Source organism: Prionailurus bengalensis, chromosome A1 (genome assembly GCF_016509475.1).
Source record: "Prionailurus bengalensis isolate Pbe53 chromosome A1, Fcat_Pben_1.1_paternal_pri, whole genome shotgun sequence".
In the NCBI taxonomy this organism is placed as follows: domain Eukaryota; kingdom Metazoa; phylum Chordata; class Mammalia; order Carnivora; family Felidae; genus Prionailurus; species Prionailurus bengalensis.
In genome coordinates, this window is record NC_057343.1 from 136,639,124 (window position 1) to 136,660,019 (window position 20,896).

General features: G+C 36.6%; 1 protein-coding gene across 1 annotated transcript in view; it reads left to right on the forward strand.

The window, feature by feature from the left end:
• Positions 1 to 29: 29 nt before the first annotated feature.
• The window catches only part of RAD17 (RAD17 checkpoint clamp loader component), a 38,149-nt gene continuing 17,282 nt past the window's right edge, over positions 30 to 20,896 (forward strand). Inside the window, exons 1-9 of the mRNA XM_043585774.1 lie at positions 30 to 162; positions 1,413 to 1,516; positions 4,575 to 4,829; positions 5,363 to 5,446; positions 9,679 to 9,835; positions 10,774 to 10,910; positions 11,656 to 11,708; positions 11,789 to 11,914; positions 12,007 to 12,076. Of these exons, the coding sequence (XP_043441709.1) occupies positions 147 to 162; positions 1,413 to 1,516; positions 4,575 to 4,829; positions 5,363 to 5,446; positions 9,679 to 9,835; positions 10,774 to 10,910; positions 11,656 to 11,708; positions 11,789 to 11,914; positions 12,007 to 12,076 (1,002 nt within the window). The 5' untranslated portion in view covers positions 30 to 146. The remainder of the gene's footprint in view (positions 163 to 1,412; positions 1,517 to 4,574; positions 4,830 to 5,362; positions 5,447 to 9,678; positions 9,836 to 10,773; positions 10,911 to 11,655; positions 11,709 to 11,788; positions 11,915 to 12,006; positions 12,077 to 20,896) is intronic.

The following is a 20,896-nucleotide window of genomic DNA, read 5'->3' on the forward strand; positions in this document are numbered from 1 at the left end:
TGTCGCGGAAGCGCCGACGGGTCTAAAAGGTCCCCGGTAGGCGGGACCTCTGAGAGGCTCGGCGCTGAGCCCGGGTAGGGCCAGGTGGTTGCCCTTCCGCTGGTGGAGAGCTTGGGCTCCTCCGCTCCTCTCCGCCCACGAGGGGGATGCAGCTCCCGGAAAGTAAGGCCGCCGCGGCTGCGGCTGTAGTATATATATGTTCTAGAGACGCGAACCCATCTCTGCCTTAACGCCTCCCCGAGCTCTCTTCGCTCCTCCTCCCGACCTGCCCATCCCATTTGGAGATGAGAGGGTGGGGGTGCAGAACTCTGGCCTGGGGTCGGGGCACGCGAACGCATCTCGGCTGATTAGTAGCTTTGACGTTTGACGAATGTCTGGTCTTAGTATCTCCCCGCAGTGTGTGTGGCGCGGGGTGGGAGGGTGAGTAGGCCAGAAATATTCTTGAAGGTCTTTTCTACCTCTGACGTCTCATTTCAGGAAACTGGCATCCATCATCTGGGACAGTTACTTTTCTTTTTTAAAGGAGGTAATTGTCAGTCTTGTTTCCAAAGAGCGACCAGAGTCCTGACCGTAAAAACAGTCTGCATCTTTTATTTCGACCTGCCAGCTATATTTATCCAACAGGTGTTTTTTTCCACCTATGTATCTCTGAAACTCCAAAGCAAAAACCTCTCTAATCATGAACAATTTGTGTGTGTTGGGGGGGGGAGGGGGAGGTGTACAGTTTGTTTTATCGTGTATGGAAGCTTTTACACATATAAACTGTGTACATCCAAACCATAAAGCCCAATACAGTTTCCAATTTATAAGTTTGCAGACCTTAAACTTTGCTTCTAGCTAATTTAAAATTGGTGAATTCACTAGTTTATATAAACATTAAAGAATTATTAAAGTCAGAAAATACAGTGTTACCTGCAAATTTCCTACTATGTTCAATTAAGGAAAACAGTTACAGTTATTATACAGTTAGATTTAAACTCTTTTTCCAAAATAAGTGGAAGTATGAATTTGTTATGTGGTCAGTTTGTTTTTTTTTTAATTTTGTGGGGAAAAAAAAACCTGCAGTGGTAATTTAAAATGAAGGAAATTTTAATTTTCAGCATAAGAACACAAATAGAATTGTCTGATTTTTTTTTTTACTGACAAAATGTGAAGTATGTGTTTTTTCTGTTTTCTCTAATATATTGAGTACATGTGAAAGACAACGCTTAACACAAGTAGTTTATTTGACATTGTTGTAGTAATTGAAAGTACACTTTGTTGTAGCATTTTGACTTCGTTGTATATATTTGCTATGTTGTCTTTCACTAGTTTTTGAACTTCTCTTATCCTGTTGATTACAATGGTATATGTCACCGTACCTCTATTTTACAGTTTCTCCTATTTTGAAATTTTTTTCTTTTTTTCTCTAGGTGAAGTATACTTTAATGTACTACAGGTTGTATACTACGGATGGGAACTATTAAAGTTTATAATGTCAAAAACTTTTCTTAGACCAAAGGTATCTTCCACAAAGGTATGACACACTAAAATGGCCATGTAATAATTGTCCAAAAAGAATGGTAAATTTTGTGTATGTTCTTAATGACTTATTATTGCCATCCAAGTAACAATGCCCAGTATGTGATGTAATTAATCTAAAAATTGTGATAGTAAGTTGTGAAGTGACTAAAACCACAATTTTAAAAAAGTGATTATAATCTCAGTTGCAAAGAAAAGCCTGAAAACTCTTAAATGAAAGGTCAGTAGAAGAAAAAGAAATATATGAGTCTTAGTTGGTGTTAAAGCGTAACAACAAGCCGTGCCTCTTAGAAACCTTAGTTCTCACTAAGGCTAGTGGGCAGAGTAGGATGGGGGTCAGGTGGTATCATACTCATTTGCAGGGTACCTATTTTCTAGTGGTGGGTCTTATTTTTCTTTGATCTTAAATAAGTGACTAAACTTTGCTCTTTCTCAGTCTTTTTTTTTTTTTCCAGTGGATGGGAGTCCACATTTATATAAGAAATAAAACTGTAAAATGTATAAGTAACATGCAGATCAGAACTATGAGATCGGGGATGTGAGGGCGATCTGGCTGCGACATCTGTCACCCCATTGATCGCCAGGGTTGATTCGGCTGATCTGGCTGGCTAGGCGGGTGTTCCCTTCCTCCCTCACCGCTCCATGTGCGTCCCTCCTGAAGCTGCGCGCTCGGTCGAAGAGGACGACCTTCCCCGATAGAGGAGGACCGTTCTTCGGTCAAGGGTATACGAGTAGCTGCGCTCCCCTGCTAGAACCTCCAAACAAGCTCTCAAGGTCCATTTGTAGGAGAACGTAGGGTAGTCAAGCTTCCAAGACTCCAGACACATCCAAATGAGGCGCTGCACGTGGCAGTCTGCCTTTCTTTAAAAAAAAAAAAAAAAAAAGAACTATGAGATCGGGGTGCCTGGATGGCTCAGTTATTTAAGGCTCTGATTTTGATTTCGGCTCAGGTCATAATTTCATGATTTGTGAGTTTGAGCCCTTGAGTGAGGTTCTCAGTGGCAGTGTAGAGCCTGCTTGGGATTCTCTTTCTGCCTCTCTCTCTCTGCCCCTCCCTTCCTCCTGTGCTCTCGCACAGTCATTCTTTCTCTCTCTGTCTCTCTCTGTCCCTCTCTCTCAAAAATAAATATACATATAAGAAAATTGAATTAGGGCGCCTGGGTGGCTCAGTCAGTTAAGCACCTGACTTCAGCTCACATCGTGATATCATGTGGTTTGTGAGTGCGAGCCTGCATTTGGGCTGTCTGCTGTGAGCGCAGAGCCCATTTTGGATCCTTTGTCTCCCTCTCTCTCTGCCTCTCCCCTGATCTCAAAAATACATAAACATTAAAAAAAAAAAAAAGAATTGCGAGATCAGATTTGCTATCAAAAGGTTTACTATAGCAAATGATATTTTTACATACTCCTAAAATACAAGAAAAGAGCCAAAATTGTAGTGCCACTAACAGTCTTGAGGAAGAGGAAATGAATTAGGTGGCTATGACTGAATTTTTTTCCCACAGGTCTTCATTCCTTTACCCACTGGTGATAATATTCCTAACTTTTTGTCCTTAACGTGGGAGTGAAGTGTGACTTTCATTCCTAAAATACTTCTAAATCTCAACTTGCATTTCCTTAGCATTGTCTAATATGTGGTACACAACTATGGCTGAGTATTCAATGAAAATGTACCCTAGGTTTCCCCTTGTTAGCCAGCCAGGGAATTTCAAAAGCCAGTACTAAGCTAGGTTTTTCTAGATTAACACTGTAGGAATGTTAAGAAAATTCATCTTAAAAATTTTAGTTACTAAAAAGAGCTTTTTAATACTCCCAAGTACTTTTAGGTTTTGTTTTTTTTTTTTTAATGTTTGCTTATGTTTGAGAGAGCGCAAGAGCACACAAGCCAGGGAAGGGTGGAGAGAGAGGGACACAGGATCTGAAGCAGGCTCTGCGTTGTCCGCATAGAGCCCTTCGTGGGGCTCGGTCTCAATGAGTGTGAGATGATGACCTGAGCCGAAATCAAGAGTTGGACGCTTAACCAACTGAGCCACCCAGACACCCCTAAATATTTTTAGGTTTAAATTGCTTGATTCGTCATTTTTCTCTGTGTATCCTTACAAAGGATTCTAAAGAAAAGTTAATGATAAAGGGAACTGTAGAGAGACCAACAGTTTCTAGAGACCAGAAGCACATGAAATAGAACTCACTGATTTTCCTGTTCTGTTATCCCAATTCTGTTTTCCTAGACAAATCTAAGCAGATCATCCTCCTTGGAAAGCCTGCCTCCCTTTATTGAAAATAGTATTTGCTTTACAGGCTAAAGAGAAATATAATCAAGTCATAATTAGAAATTATTCATAGCGGGGTGCCTGTGTGGCTCATTCAGTTGAGCATACGCCTTCATCGCAGGTCCTGATCTCACGGCTCATGAGTTGGAGCCCCACATCGGGCTCTGTGCCGGCAATGCTGCGTCTGCTTGGGGTTCTCTCTCTTACCTCTCTCTCTCTGAACCTCCCCAACTGGTGCTTTCTTTCTCTTTGACAATAAATAAACTTTAAAAAAGAACAAATTATTCATAGCATCAGGATTCTTAGACTGTACCTTCATAAAAGTTAAAGCTGATAAGGATTATTTGGATCAGTATGCAGTGGTTCTCAGTTTGTGAGTGTATTAACCTGGTCAAGGCAGAAGTATCACTCTTCTTATGGTTAAAATATATATATTTTAACATTCTATTTCCTTATTTAGTTTTGCTTCTTTTTTGGTACTTAATTTTAATATTCTTGTTTTAGTCTACCAATAAGTTTAAGAATAATCAGTCTATTCTATACTGGGAATATTGTAATTAGTAAAAAGAATTGCGTTTGTATTCTATATTCCTTTAGATGGCATTCATCATTATCCTGGTTAAGTGGACAAGTATGCATTTGTACCTAGCATGAAGTAAAAAAATAACTAATAGATATAAAGCCAGATTTACTTAAAGAATTAAGGTGTGAGATTTTTGTTTGAGATAGCTTACTTACATAGGGAATAGAAGCAGAAAATATAATATTTACATTTCTTTTTTTCAGGTAACAGATTGGGTAGACCCATCTTTTGATGATTTTTCAGAGAATACAGGCATCTCTATTACTGCCCCATCATTACATGTGAATAACGCAAGTCACAGAAGAAAAAATGTGCCTTCCAGATTAGAAAGTAGCAGATTTCCAGCTAGAAAAAGAGAAAAGCCACGGTCTTCAGAACAGATTTATGGTCCAGAAAATTCAAAAGACTATTTATCTGAAAACGAACCATGGGTGGATAAATACAAACCAGAAACTCAGGTACTAAGTGGGATACAAACAAGTGTACGTAATTTAATTTCAGGAAGGAGAGGAATGTGCATTTTCAGATGATTACTCATAAAAATCTGAATGAATGAATTAGAAAAAAACAATAGTTCCTAGGTTTTTTTTTTTAATGTTCCGTTGTTTAGCATTTCTCAAGTTCTTCTGAAGTTGAACCATTGCTTATTTGTCTTAGATTTAATTTAACCCAACATAGAATTGATCTGTTTATTTTTTTCTTAAGTATAACACCTCCCTCTGTTTATTCCCTTCCCAAAATGTATTTGAGGATTTAAAAAAAATTATAAAATTCCAGACCTGCTCCAAATTTTCATAAAAAGGTATCAGCGTAAGAACGGAATTTTTCCATAACAAAATAAAAAATTAAGTGTAATAACAAAGACTTTTAGTTACCTCATGTTACTTGTTTGCTGGTTTTTTCATTACAAATGCTTAATTTAGATTAATGTGTACTAATGTACCAAAAATCCTTGGGTTAAAATTGTTTATTTTAAACTTGAAATTTTTAGCATGAACTTGCTGTGCATAAAAAGAAAATTGAAGAAGTTGAAACCTGGTTAAAAGCTAAAGTCTTAGAAAGGCAACCAAAACAGGTAATTTGATAAGAAATGTGTTTTAAAATATATTAACATCAAATGTTTCTCCGATTTATGGTTGGTTGCAAGAAGTTAAACTTTTAGGATGACATTATTCATTAAGTCCAGATCACATACAATAAGTCTTTGGTTTACTGCTTCAGGCTTTACTAAAAGACTCAGACTTTGAGTTTTCTCCTTTACTTATACCTCTTTCTCCCACTTATGTCCTCGTAAGTTATCATAAAGCATAATAAACCGGTTAGGGTGCTAGCATTTTTAGCATATCTGATCATCTCATGCTGAAGCAAGAGGCAAATTACTTACTAGTTTTTATACTAAATATAGCCTGAAACAGTCATTCATTTTAAGGCTAATTTTTTTGTTTCACTTCCTAATTCTGTAATTACTCTTGGCTTCCAAGCTAGAATATTCTTTCTCTCTCTCCTTTTTTTTTTTTTTTTTAATGTTTGTTTATTTCATGAGAGAGACAGAGTGTGAAGAGGGGAGGGGCAGAGAGAGAGGGAGACACAGAATCCGAAGCAGACTCCAGGCTCTGAGTTGTCAGCACAGAGCCTGGTGTGGGGCTCGAACTCACAAGCCGCGAGATCATGACCTGAGCCAACCGACTGAGCCACCCAGGTGCCTCTCTTTCTCTCTTTTTTTAAACTTACTTTTTCTGAGATTTTTTCAAATATAAGGGAAAGTAGAATAATAAATGACTACTCATACGCCCATAAAGTACCCATCATTTTCACTCTCAAGTATTTTAAAGTAAATTATAGATAAGTGACATTTCAGTCAGATTTTTAGAAACATCAGTATGCCTCTTTTTTTTAAATAAACATTTTCTTGGGGCGCCTGGGTGGCTCAGTCAGTTAAGCGGCCGACTTCGGCTCAGGTCATGATCTTGCGGTCCGTGAGTTCGAGCCCCGCGTCGGGCTCTGTGCTGACAGCTCAGAGCCTGGAGCCTGTTTCAGATTCTGTGTCTCCCTCTCTCTCTCTGACCCTCCCCCATTCATGCTCTGCCTCTCTCTGTCTCAAAAATAAATAAAAGTTAAAAAAAAAAATTAAAAAATAAATAATAAATAAATAAATAAATAAATAAACATTTTCTTAATTAACTATATGTACCATTACTCTAACAAAATTAGTTATAATTCCCTAATGTTATCTAATGCTCATTTCACATGCACATTTATCCATTTGTCTCCAAAATGTCATTTACAGCTGATCTGTTACAACGAGGATCTAATCAGGGAACACCCATTGCATTGGATTGTTACACCTCTTAGGTCTTTTAAAATCTAGAACAGTACACTTCACTCTCTCATTTTCTCTAAGACATTGTGAAGAGACCAGGCCTGGTGATACGCAGAACTCTCACATTCTAAATTTGTAAGATTGTTTCCTCTTCATGATGTCTAACTTGTTCTTCTATCCTGCATTTCCTGTAATCTGGAAGTTTGAATTAAGGGCTTGATTAGACTCAAGTTGAACATTTTTGTAAGAATATTCTGTGTTGTATGGTGTATGTTTTATGTTGTACCATATGAGAAAATATGTTTGGTTTTCCTACTGTCTTTGATGTTAAGTTTGATCACTAAATTAAGGAAATGATAGTAAAAAAATCTTCATTGTGAGAAAAGTTTCCCTTGCAACTGCCATATAATCTATGGGGAGAAAATTTGACAATGTTATATGTCCAGTTCCCCAGCAGCCTTTCACCAAAATGCTTTAGCATCCATTTGCAGTCTTTGCCTGAATCAGTTTACTTTGTTAAGATTGCAAAATGGTGATTTTTAAATTCTACTTTTCTATAATTGTTAGCTGGCAGTTTTCTGTACAGAAGTTTGCCAACGTTAATTGGGGCTATGTAACTACGTTTAAATACAAGTCCAATTGGAAACACAGGATAGATTTTAATGGATTGCCTTTAATTTTCAACTTTGAGATGAAAGGGTTTGTGTTTTAGTTGCCTCCAGTGGTAACAGGTCTTTCTCTTTTGAATTGAGGTTTTTTTCTGTCTGGTCTGTGGATCTAACCATTTGGTTTAGTGTTGAGATAATGTATTTAAAGTGGATTTGCAGTGTCAGCATTGGTATTCCTCTGCTGGCTCAAAAAATCTCCCCTCTTTCTTTTGTGAGTACAGATTCTTGGGCAGTTTCCCTGACACACTTCTTACATCCAGTCATTTTCTTAGCTGGGCTAATATTTATATCTTTTTAGTGTTCACTATGTTGTCTCACTTACCAATACTTTGATAATGTAAACATTATCATGTGCTAAACCTACTTGTGTTACTGTCAATACTCTAATGAACTTAGGTATGTGTGTGCATATGTTGGTATTTTGGAAAATATTTCCTCTACAATTTTAAAAGCTTCTTCCCTCTAAGAAGTTAGAGTGTTACCAATCATACACTCTTTATTATACAAAAGTCCAATGATGTCAGTAATTACAAGACATTTTTATTCAAAAAAAAAATTTGGTGACTTCTAGATTTTTCTGTGGGCAAGCTAAAATTATTTTTTCTTGAATTTATTGTAAGTACTTCAAATATCTGCTGAATATAATTTTTCAGGGCAGCATCTTTCCTTCAAAATATGGTAAAACTATTACAAGGTGATGAAAATGTACATAAGGGGATATAGTCAATAATTAATAACTTTGTATGGTGAAATGATAAGTAGACTTATAGTCATCATTTTATAGTGTATAAAAACATCAAATCATTATGTGTACACTTGAAACTAATAGGTTATGTCATTTATACTTCAATAAAAAAAAGAAAAAACTCTATTTTAGGCGATGGGAACATTAACACACAAGTCTTTATGCTTTAGTGTTCTACCTACCTCCCACTTCTCTTACTGGAAGCAAAGCTTTTGCTATGTGGCTGTGCTCACTGTGTCAAAAAACAAGACACTTAACTTTATTACATAAGAAAAATACATGGGTGCCCATGTTGATCTTCCTCTTCTTTTTTTAAAAGTAATCTGCTTGGTGGTAGTCAGTTCTCATTACTTACATTAGGCATGTCCTGTAAAGTTAGTAGAAACAGTTAGCGAATACTGAACCATAGTTCCTGAGAGAAATAAGTAGTCAGGTTCCTGCAGAATCTTCCTCTGGCCATATTTACTTCAAGTCATCAATATATAACCTTGTTTTATATTTGTTTTGGTTTAAAGACACCATATTTAACATTCATATATACATATATATATATATATATACACATATATATATACATTTTTTTTTTTTTAATGCTTATTCATTGTTGAGAGACAGAGAAAGATAGAGCTCCAGCACGGGAGGGGCAGAGAGAGGGGGAGACAAAGAATCCAAAGCAGACTCCAGGCTCTGAGCTGTCAGCACAGAGCCTGATGCAGGGCTTGAACTCAAAAACCATGAGATCATGACCTGAGCTGAAGTCAGATGCTTAACCGACTGAGCCACCTACGTGCCCCATATTTTTCAATCATTAAAATCATGGCCGATAGATAGCACTGTAATTCATGCACTTATTTGTTTTAAAAAATGGGACTGGTTCTCTTCTGGGGCCAAGTACAAGAGTCCTTTTTATACTAGTTAGTAAAGGTAAACAGTTGAGTAAGGATTACAGTCCACCAGGGGATTAGGAAATCTTCCCCTGATATTTTTTTAGGTTTAACTTTTTTATCAGATTGATAATATGAGGAGATATTACTGTGACCTACAACCTCTAGTCTGTCTTTAGAGTTCTAATTCTGGAAAAGATGTTTCTTAATACACATTTCTGAAAAAATTTGATATCCAAACAAAGATCTTCCCATAAGAATATTATACTTATTTAATACTAAAGTGTATAATTGAAAGAGAGGTTTGTATTAAGATTGGGTTTTTGAATTCAGGTAACCTCTAAAAATATTTGTTTCAGACATTACCTGCTCAATCTAATTGACATTTAGTTGTTTTAATTTAGCTGCTAAGTAGACCTTAGTAGGGACATAATGCAAGAATGGAAGAATTATCAGAAGCTCTACTTAAATTTTAGGAAAAAGACTATCTTATTTTATAGTCATAAAATACTTATGACTTATTTTATACAGTTGGTATAATCCAGATAGCATCATTGTAAAATTTAGTCACTTTATACCAGAAATTTAGTAAATATTTATAGAAGTAATTAATATTTAGAAAATTCAAACAAAATACTCTAGCATTCCAGGTGATTTTGATTTTTTATTAATGTTTGTATTTGGTTTTAGGGTGGATCTGTTTTATTAATAACAGGTCCTCCTGGATGTGGGAAAACAACAACTCTAAAAATATTATCAAAGGAGCATGGTATTCAAGTACAAGAGTGGATCAATCCAATTTTACCAGACTTCCAAAAAGATGATTTCAAGGAGATCTTTAATTCTGGTAAGATTTGCTCTGAAGGTAGTGGAAATAGTGGGAAAAGTCTATGTTTAAAGGAGGTTTGAAACTCTCCATCTGGGGTGCCTGGGTGGCTCAGTCGGTTAAGTGTCCAACTTCGGCACAGGTCATGATCTGACGGTTTATAAGTTCGAGCCCCGTGTCAGGCTCTGTGCTGACAGCTCAGAGCCTGGAGCCTGTTTCGGATTCTGTGTCTCTCTCTTTGCTTCTCCCCTGCTCATGCTCTGTCTCTGTCTCTCAAAATAAATAAATAAACATTAAAAAAAATTAAAAAAAAAAAAAAAAAAAGAAAGAAAGAAAGAAACTCCCCATCTATATTCTTGAGATTCCCAAGATTTTTGGGTATATGTTTTTAGAAGAAATTATGTGTTGTCACTTGTATGCTAGATTGACATCTGACCACTATTAATAACTTCATAAAATAAGAATAGCAATCAATGAAACCATATGAGAGCATTTTCTTTGATACTTCCCAGTTTTAGAGAGTAGTAATTTCAAGAGAAGAGGGGAAAGTTGCCTCCAGTAGAGGAGAATGGGATTCTTTGAGGATTAAGTCTGATCAATTGATTCATAGCACACTCATTTGGAGTGTCTTCATTTTACAGGCAAAGACATAAATGTTTTTACCAGTTGGGTGACTATTATACTGACAGCTGTATTCTGAAGTTATTTAATTCCATATTACATTCATTGGTATAGAAAATTCACTGTGGTCCATGATGACTCTTGTCTTTTGAAATGTATATCTTATTTTGAATTTGAACAGTTTTGCCTAATTAGAAAAAAATCTACAATTTTGTGAGCTTCTTCAGGTATATGTGAATGTATTCAGTAACATATATATGTATATTAAGTACATATGTGTGATGCTGATGTGTGCATAATTTGTTGAGAGTAAAAATGTTGAATGTGTTTTCTTTCAGAATCAAGCTTCCAAGTATTTCCCTATCAATCTCAGATAATAGTTTTTAAAGAGTTTCTGCTAAGAGCAACAAAATATAACAAACTACAGATGCTTGGAGATGATCTGAGAACTGATAAGAGGATAATTCTGGTTGAAGTACGGACAAATTTTGAGATCCTACTAACTATTGAGTAAATAATTACAAGATATATCTTACTGATAATGGCGTTAACTCTCTCCATAGTATTAATCGTGGTAAAATATAATGTAAAGGCTCTGTGATAGCAGAGACCTCAGGTCTTTTCCAGTAAACTTGAATAGAGTAGCTATCAGTTGATGAACTTTAGAATTTTAATGATGTAAGTGTGGAAAAAGCAAAAGAAATAATTTGAAGGGTGCCTGGGTGGCTCAGTCATTTGAGCATCTGACTCTTGATTTCGGCTCAGGTCATGATCTAGCAGTTCGTAAGTTCGAGCTCGGTATCAAGTCTGCACTGACAGTGAAAAGCCTGCTTGGGATTCATTCTCTCTCTCCCTCCCTCCCTCCCTCTCTCCGTCTCTTCCCCTCCCTCCCTCCCTCTCCCTACCCCTCCCGTTTTCACTTTCTTTCTTGCAAAATAAATAAACTTAAAAAAAAAAAGGAAGGATTTTAGAAAGTGGTGTCTTAGTGAAAATACTGTAACTAGTAGTGACCTTAAGAAATTTGAACTGAAACTTGGGTTTCCCATTGATGCATTTCACTGGATAGGACATCAGCTTTTTCATGTTTTCCTTAATTTCTATAAAAGTTCTAGTTACAGTACGTTGAATAGGTGACATTTTTTCCTAATTTGGTAAATATAAATCTGAAAATAAATTTACACAAGAATAAAACTAAACTAGTATTTATCATTTTTCAATAGGATTTACCTAACCAGTTTTATCGAGATTCTCATACTTTACATGAAATTCTCAGGTGAGTTTCAGTGAAGTTTTCTCAAACTTTGAATTAAATGGCAATAGCTTAAATTTCAACATTGCTATACTTTATTTTAGGAAATATGTGCATACTGGTCGGTGTCCTCTAATATTTATAATCTCTGACAGTCTCGGTGGAGATAATAATCAAAGGTTACTGTTTCCCAAAGAAATTCAGGAAGAGTGTGCTATATCAAACATTAGGTAAGAATGAAATTCTTGTTATGCTCACATTCACAAGTTATATTTTTAGGCAATCATCTAACCCTTATCTTTCTTTATAAAACTTTTGACAGTTTTAACCCTGTGGCACCAACAATTATGATGAAATTTCTTAATCGAATAGTGACCATGGAAGCTAATAAGGTAAATCTCTTAAGAACTGATTAATCTGAATCTTACATTTTATTTATAGAAAGTGAAACTTGCAGAGTTAGAAACACATATTATTTCAGTTTTTAGAATTAAAATATTTTATTACATTTGTAAGGCCTGTCATTTTAGGAAAGGCAGGAAATAGTTTTAGAAATCCGGGGGTGCCTGGGTGGTTCATTCAGTTAAGCGTTTGACTCTTGATGTTGGTTCAGGTCTTGGTCTCAAGGTCATGAGTTCAAGCCCTTTGTTGGCCTCCACAGTGGGCGTGGAGCCTACTTAAAAAAAAGAATCTTTAACCTTTTTCTACTATTAAACCTCACTTTCTCTTTCATATTGAAGTAAATAGTTCTTTCCTTGGCTTAGTATTCTAAATTGTGTAGATTATCAAGAGACTGTTTCCTGGCATTTAGATACTTCGTCATCAACAGTCCAACTCTACATTTGTCCTGTTGTCAGTTTTTTTTTTAATCTAACATTTTTATTGTGGTAAGAAACATAAAATTTACCATCTTAACCATTTATTTTCTGACATTATGGAATATACTTGACATACAACATTCATAAGTTTAAGGTATACAACACACTGATTTGATACACTTAACATATTGCAAAATGCTTACCACTGTGGCATTACACAATACCACCAAGTCATGTCATTACCACTTCTTTTTTGTGGTGAGAACATTTCAGACCTACTCTCTCAGTACCTTTAAAATATTTAATACGGTGTTATTAACTATACCGTCTTAACCATTTTTAAGTGTACAGTTCAGTAGTATTAGATATATTAACGTTGTGGTGAAATGGCTGTTGTCATTTTTTTTTTTAATTACAATTCTGTTTTTATTTGTGGAGTCACAGTTACTTTTTTTATTGTGTATACAGTTGCAATGTTAACTTGAATTATTCAATTCGTTAAAAGTGAGAGTTTCAGAACCAAGGAATTTCTGTGATTTAATGTTTTTCAATGACAAATAATGATGTTTTAACTGTAATTATAGTTTTATATTATTTGTATACCTTATCAAATAAAAACAGATGGGTTTTCATAGGAGCCAGTACCATGGTGGTTATTATTTAAATGGTAAATTGTTTTTTCCTTTTTAAAAAAAAATTTTTTTTTTAACGTTTATTTATTTTTGAGACAGAGAAAGACAGAGCATGAATGGGGGAGGGTCAGAGAGAGAGGGTGACACAGAATCTGAAACAGGCTCCAGGCTCTGAGTTGTCAGCACAGAGCCCGACGCGGGGCTTGAACTCACAGACTGCAAGATCATGACCTGAGCCGAAGTCGGACACTTAACCGACTGAGCCCACCCCTGTTTTTTCCTTTAAGGTACCAAATCAGTCAAATTAGTTTCATCAGCCAAACGATTGGTCTAGTGTGTAAAACTAAGTTCAAATTTGTCCTTTGACCTTATTGATGAATTAATCATCAGTTGATTTTTTTGACCTTTGAAGTTGACATTTGTAGTTCTGTGTGGTCTTAAAATCTCTATTTCTGGCACAATCCAGTGATTAAAATATTATGAAATCCTTGGGTATAGAACATTCAGCTCTTTTGAGCTATTATATTAAGAAGAAAATGTAAAATGTTAATAATATAATATGTGTTAATTTAGTGGTATGATTAGTAGACTTTAAGGTATTATTTAATGTTAACATTACTATCACTGCCATTATAAAAATAGTATGTATTAACTATTCCCAAACTTTATTACCATGCTTGTATCTATACAAACTATTTTAAACAGATTTATATTTCTTCCCTGTGGTTTTTGTGGCTTTTAAACCAAAACCAGTGTTATTGACCAAAAGGACAATCTAAAATATTTGAAACTATTGATTTGGCAGAATGAGCTTTGTTGGTGTGCAAATAAATATAAATGGAAAAAGAAAAACCTCCAGAAAAAAATTGGTGTAGACTTTTTTTTCTGTAAAATAAACTAACTTTCTGATGAGTTTGGGAACAAAAAATCAAATAAATCATTGGTTCCATCTAAGAAACATCCAAAGTAGTTAGCATATAGTGCAACAATGATTTCAGGAGTAGATTCCTTAATGCCCCTTACCCATTTAGCCCATCCCCCCTCCCACAACCCCTCCAGTAACCCTCAGTTTGTTCTCCGTATTTATGAGTCTCTTCTGTTTTGTCCCCCCCACCGTTTTTATATTATTTTTGTTTCCCTTCCCTTATGTTCATCTGTTTTGTCTCTTAAAGTCCTCATATGAGTGAAGTCATATGATATTTGTCTTTCTCTAATTTCGCTTAGCATAATACCCTAAGTTCCATCCACGTAGTTGCAAATGGCAAGATTTCATTCTTTTTGATTGCCGAGTAATACTCCATTGTGTATATATTTCACATCTTCTTTATCCATTTATCCATCGATGGACATTTGGGCTCTTTCCATACTTTGGCTATTGTGGATAGTGCTGCTACAAACATGGGGGTGCATGTGTCCCTTTGAAACAGTACACCTGTATCTCTTGGATAAATGCCTACTAGTGCAATTGCTGGGTCTTAGGGTAGTTCTATTTTTAGTTTTTTGAGAAACCTCCATGCTGTTTTCCAGAGTGGCCACACCAGCTTGCATTCCCATGTTGTCATTTTTAATGCATCATTTTTTCTATCTTTGACATCAACATTATGTTAAAATAAATTGATGGAACTTCTCCCAGCAGCATGGTTCTAGGGGGAGCCTACTACTACAAATCAACTAGATCTTAAATGAAACATAATAAATTTTTTTGCACCACTTGGATCATAGAAACTGAGGGAAATCTTCAAGAGAGAGGTTGCTTTGAGGATCAAAAAAAAATGTATGTATGAAAAGCACTTAACTGAATAAGTAAAAACTATTAATAGTGAAAAATTATAGGCAGACTCCAATAATAGAGGGAGCAGTTATTATGATGAGGTGTCATGTCATTAATTAGTGTTTTGAGAATATTTAGTGATATGGGAAAATACGAATTAATGTATTTTAACTTAATGGCAAGTTAAAAATAATAAGGTGCAAGGGGCACCTGGGTGGCTCAGTCAGTTAAGTGTCTGACTTTGGGTCAGGTCATGATCTCACGGTTCATGGATTCGAGTCCCACATCAGGGTTTGTGCTGACAGCTCACAGCCTGTAGCCTCTTTTGGATTCTGTGTGTGTGTCTCTCTCTCTGCCCCTCCCCTGCTCATACTCTGTTTCTCTCAAAAGTAAACATTAAAATAATAATAACAATAATAAGGTACAAAGTTATAATGCTAACAATAGAAATTATATATTTAGGGGCACCTGGGTGGCTCAGTTGGTTAAGTGTCCAACTTTGGCTCAGGTCATGATCTTACACTCCATGAGTTCGAGCCCCACATCGGGCTCTGTGCTGACAGCTCAGAGCCTGAAGCCTGCTTCAGATTCTGTGTCTCCCTCTCTTTCTGCCCCTAACCACTCATGCTCTGTCTCTCTGTTTTAAAAATAAAATAAAACATTTTAAAAAAATGAAAAAAAAATTACATCTTCAGCTCTTAATATGCATCAGGCACTAAGCAAAGTATTGTTATATACCTGATCTTATTAAACCTCATCACAACTGTACAAAATTGGTACATAATCCCCATTTTATGGATGAAGAGACAGCTTTTGGGGGGAAATGACTTGCATAATATCTCACAACTATTAAGTATCAGATAGGTTTGAAGTTTTGTTCTCACTCCAGTTCACTGTGCTAAAAGAAAATAATTTTCAATAACAGCAGAATGCATGTTATACTTACACCCATACATACTAGAAGAAACGACATAAAAATGCTGAGTGTGGTTAGTTCTGGATGGTAGGATTACTTGTGGTTTTTTTTATGTCTTTTTGAAAATAAATCTACATTCTCTACTAGGAGCATAACTACAAATTATTATTTTTAAATACTTTATTTACTAAACATCAAGAACTAATAAAAATAGTCAACATATAGCACCTTACCACGTTAACTCAAAAAAATTTTTAAGACTAAATCATCAGGGGTACCTAGGTAGTTCAGTTGGTTAAGCATCCTACTTTGGCTCAGATCATGATCTCACGGTTTGTGAGTTCGAGCCCCACATCGGACTCTGTGCTGACACCTCAGAGCCTGGAGCCTGCTTTTGGATTCTGTCTCTCTCTCTCTCTCTCTCTCTCTCTCTCTCTCTCTCTCTCTCCCCCTCCCCTGCTTGCACTCTGACTTTCTCTCTCTCAAAAATAAACATTAAAAAAAAAAAAAGACCAAATCATTAAATTGCAAATGGCATTCACTTTAATAAGTTGTGTTGGAATAGTAAAAAATATACCATGGGGGCGCCTAGGTGGCTCAGTTGGTTAAGCGTCCAGCTCTTGGTTTGGGCTCAGGTCGTGATCTCACAGTTTGTGAATTTGGCCCTCGCATGGAGCTCTGTGCTGACGGTGTGGAGCCTGCTTGGGATTGTGTCTCTCCTTCTGTCTCCACTCCTCCCCCGTTTACTCATTCTCTCTCTCAAAAGTAAATAAACTTTTTAAAAAAGAGAGAGAGATGGGGCGCCTGGGTGGCTCAGTCGGTTAGCGTTTGACTTTGACTCAGGTCAGGATCTTGCAGTTTGTGAGTTCGAGCCCCATGTCAGGCTCTGTGCTGACAGCTCAGAGCCTGGAGCCCGTTTCAGATTCTGTGTCACCCTCTCTCTGCCCCTTCCCCGCTCATGCTCTGTCAAAAATGAAGAAACGTTAAAAAATTAAAAAAAAAAGATAACATGACTTTTTTGTTGTGTAGTTAACATGTTGTACTTTAAATAGTTGACCTGCAAGAATGTTAGAACTAGTATACTTGGGGCACCTGGGTGGCTCAGTTGGTTAAGTGTCTGACTTTGGCTCATGTCATGATCTCATAGCTCATGAATTTGAGCCCCACATCAGGTTCTGTGCTAACAGCTCAGAGCCTGGAGCCTTATTCAGATTCTGTGTTTCCTTCTCTCTCTGCCCTTCTCCCACTCGTGTTCTGTCTCTACCTCTTAAATATAAATAAAAAATTTTTTAAAAATTTCATTGTATTTAATATTTTTAAGTTTAGTTTTTATTTATTTAAGTTTACTCATTTATTTTTGAGACAGTGAGTGAGCACAAGTGAGTGGGGGAGAGACAGAGGAAGAGAGATACTCCCAAGCAGGCTCCCTGCTCAGGGTACAATCTCACAAATCTGTGACATTATGACCTGAGACAAAGTCAAGAGTTGGACGCTTGACCGACTGAGCCACCTAGGTGCCTCAAGATTTTTTAAGTTGTCTCTACACCCATTGTGGGGCTCGAACTTACAACCCTGAGATCAAGAGTCTCATGCTCTACTGACTGAGTCAACCAGGTGCACCTAAAACTAGTATACATTGAGTTTATTGTTGATACGTTACATCACAGGAGCAATAACCAGCACACTTCAAATCCTTCAAACTTTTATAAAATCAATTGTTAGGATGCTGTCTGGAGTCTCCAAAGATGATAATGATGTTATAGGAAGATTAAGAGTTTAATCTCTGGCATTCTGCACCTCAGTTAATTAAATTAAGAAAGAGTGTTGACATCTTTTTTATTAAATAATGTTTTATTTTTATTTTAGAGAGCTCGAGCAGGGGAGAGGCCCAGAGGGAAAGAAAGAATCCCAAATCCCAAGCAGGCTCCATGACCAGTGCCGAGCCTGACACGGGGCTTGATCCCAGAACTCTGGGATCATGACCTGAGCTGAAATCAAGAGTCAGATGCTCAACCGACTGAGCCACCCAGGTGCCCCTAGTTATAAGAAAGAATGTTGAATATCTTAGGTTTGTTTTTTTTTTTTAAGTTTAAATAGATGTTTCTCTGTTTTTATAAGAAAAAAGGTCTTTAGTCTTTTCTTTATTATTAAGTATGTAAATTGTGATCACACATTTCAACCACAGTTGTATATGCAGAGTAATTAACATCCATGGTATTTCCTTCAACTACCAAGGATCATGATTTTAAATTATATTTCCTTTTTGGCAACTAATCCATACTAGAATTTTTCAAAAAGAAATACTCTTAAAATAATTTTAAATAAAATAAATGTATTCACAATAAAAATGAAGTTAATCTGGAAGAGAAATTCACAGGCATGAGCAAGAAAATTTTATAAAGGAATAATGAAGAGAGACTTGGTCTGTAGGTATTGGAGCATAATATAAAATTATACATATCACACCTGCATAATATTGGCACAGTAATAGACAAAAAAGAATAAAATGAGAAGAAACACAGAAATAGATGAGTATGTGTAAATGGCAATTTTCTGTATAAGAAAGTAGTATTTTACGTTACTGGAGAAAGAGGAGACTATTAAAATTAAGTAGTATTTGCACAATTGGATATCCATATGGAAAGACATAAGGTTGCATCTTTATACTATGCACAAAAATAATTTTTAGGTAGACTGAAGTTCTGGGGTGCCTGGGTGGCTCAGTTGGTTGAGTGCCTGACTCTTGATTTTGGCTCAGGTCATGATCCCAAGGTTGTGGGATGGAGCCCCCCACATGGGGCTCTGGATTGAGTGTGGAGCCTACTTCAAATTCTCCCTCTCCCTTCTTCTCTCCTCCTCTCCTCCTCTCTCTCTCTCCTCCTCTCTCCCCCTCTCTCTCTCCCTCTCTCCCTCCCCTGCATGTGCATCCCTCTCTCCCCTGCATCTCTCTCTCTCTAAAATAAAAGAAAAAGAAAAAATACTGACTTTGGTTTGGAGGAAGGTATTCCTAAGAAAGAAACAGAAGTCCTAAAAACACTGCATTTACTTCAAAAAGCTTAGGAGAGGGGCTCCTGAGTGGCTCAATTGATTAAGCATCAGACTTCGGCTCTGGTCGTGATCTCATGGTCCGTGAGTTCGAGCCCCGTGTCGGGCTCTGTTCTGACAGCTCAGAGCCTGGAGCTTGCTTCAGATTCTGTGTCTCCCTCTCTCTCTCTGCGCCTCTCCTGCTCATGCTCTGTCTCTCTCAAAAATAAACATTAAAAAAAAAAAAAAAGCCCTTAGGAGATGACAGAAGGCATGATAAGCTAAGTTAAAATACAAGCCTTGGAATGGAAGAAAATATTTGCAATTTATGTAACAGATAAAGCATTAACACCTGAATATAGTATGTATTATATATGTAACATATGTACGTATAATGCAATATATATTGTATGAATATGTAAAATTTTATATATATATATATATATATATATATGCCTCCAAAAAAAGGTTAAGAACAGAAGCCAATACTCAGAGTACTACAAATAGCTAATAAACATGAGAGGTGTTTAGCCCTACTAGTAATCAAAGAAATTAATATTTAAATATATTTTTAAATGTTTATTAATTTATTTTGAGAGAAAAAGCATGAGTGTGTGAGGAGCAGAGAGAGAGAGGAAGAGAGACAATCCCAAGCAGACCCCACACTCTGCGCAGAGCCTGACACAGGATTTGATTCCACAGTTGTGAGATCATGACTTGAGCCAAAATCAAAATCAAGGGGCACCTAGGTGGCTCAGTCAGCTGAGTGTCTGACTTCAGGTCAGGTCATGACCTCATGGTTTGTGGGTTCGAGCCCCACGTTGGGCTCACTGCTGTTAGCCTATCAGTATAGAGCCCACTGTGGATCCTCTGTTTACCTCTCTTTCTTACCCTCCCCTGCTTATGCTTTCTCTCAAAAAGTAAAACATTTAAAAAATTTTAAAAATCAAAATCAAGAGTCGGATGCTTAACCGACCGAGCCACCCAGGTGCCCCCCAAAAATTCATATTTAAACCAGGTACCATTTTTCATGTATCAGTTTGCAAAACATTTAAGAAATCAACAAAAAGGATTGCCAAAGAAGCAGAAAATAGGCATTCTCATATACCATTGGTAGAAAAAATAAAATTGGTAACTGTTAGACTTTCGAAGGCACTCTCCAGGCAGAGCCTGACGCGGAGTGCAAGATCATGACCTAAGCTGAAGTCCCATGCTTAACCGACCGACTGAGCCACCCAGGCGCCCCAAAGGCACTCTCCTTTTACAGAAATATTTGTGCTGCTGACAAAGATAAATTTGTGGTGAAAAATGGGAAACAATGTAATGTCCCTTCATTGGAGAAACTGGTAAATTATAATATACTCATAATGTTTTTTTAAAGTGAAATATAGTTAAAGGTGCTATTATAGATCGCAGAGAATGGTATTAAGTAAAAAGTCATGTCATAGAATAATACATGTAGGGGCACCTGGGTGATTCAGTCAGTTCAGTATCTGACTCGTGATTTTGGCTCAGGTCATAATCACAGGGTTGTGGGATCGAGCCCTTTGTCAGGCGTGGAACCTGCTTAGATTCTCACTCTCCTTCTGCCCCTCTCCTGCACTTGAGCACTCTCTCTCTCAAAGATAATGATAATGATAATAATAATAATAATAATAATAGTAATACATGTAATATGACCCTACTTGTATTTAAAAGTTAACTATGTTGGGGTACCTGAGTGGCTCAGTCATACAAAGCGTACAACTTTTTATTTTGGCTCAGGTCATGATCTCATGGTTCATGGGATTGAGCCCCGCATTGGGTGCCATACTGCATGGAGCGTACTTGGGATTCTCCCTCTCCCTCTCTCTCATTGCCCCTCCCCTGCATGAGCTCGTTGCTCGCTCTCTGTCAAAAAAACAAAAAACTTTAAAAAGTTAACTATGTCTATACATACTTTTAGGTTCTCTATGTACTTAGAGATATTTTTACACAGAAAGTAGTGTGGAAAAATACTGACTAGAATATTAACAATTGTGACAAAGTTTAGGATATGGGGAGACTAACCT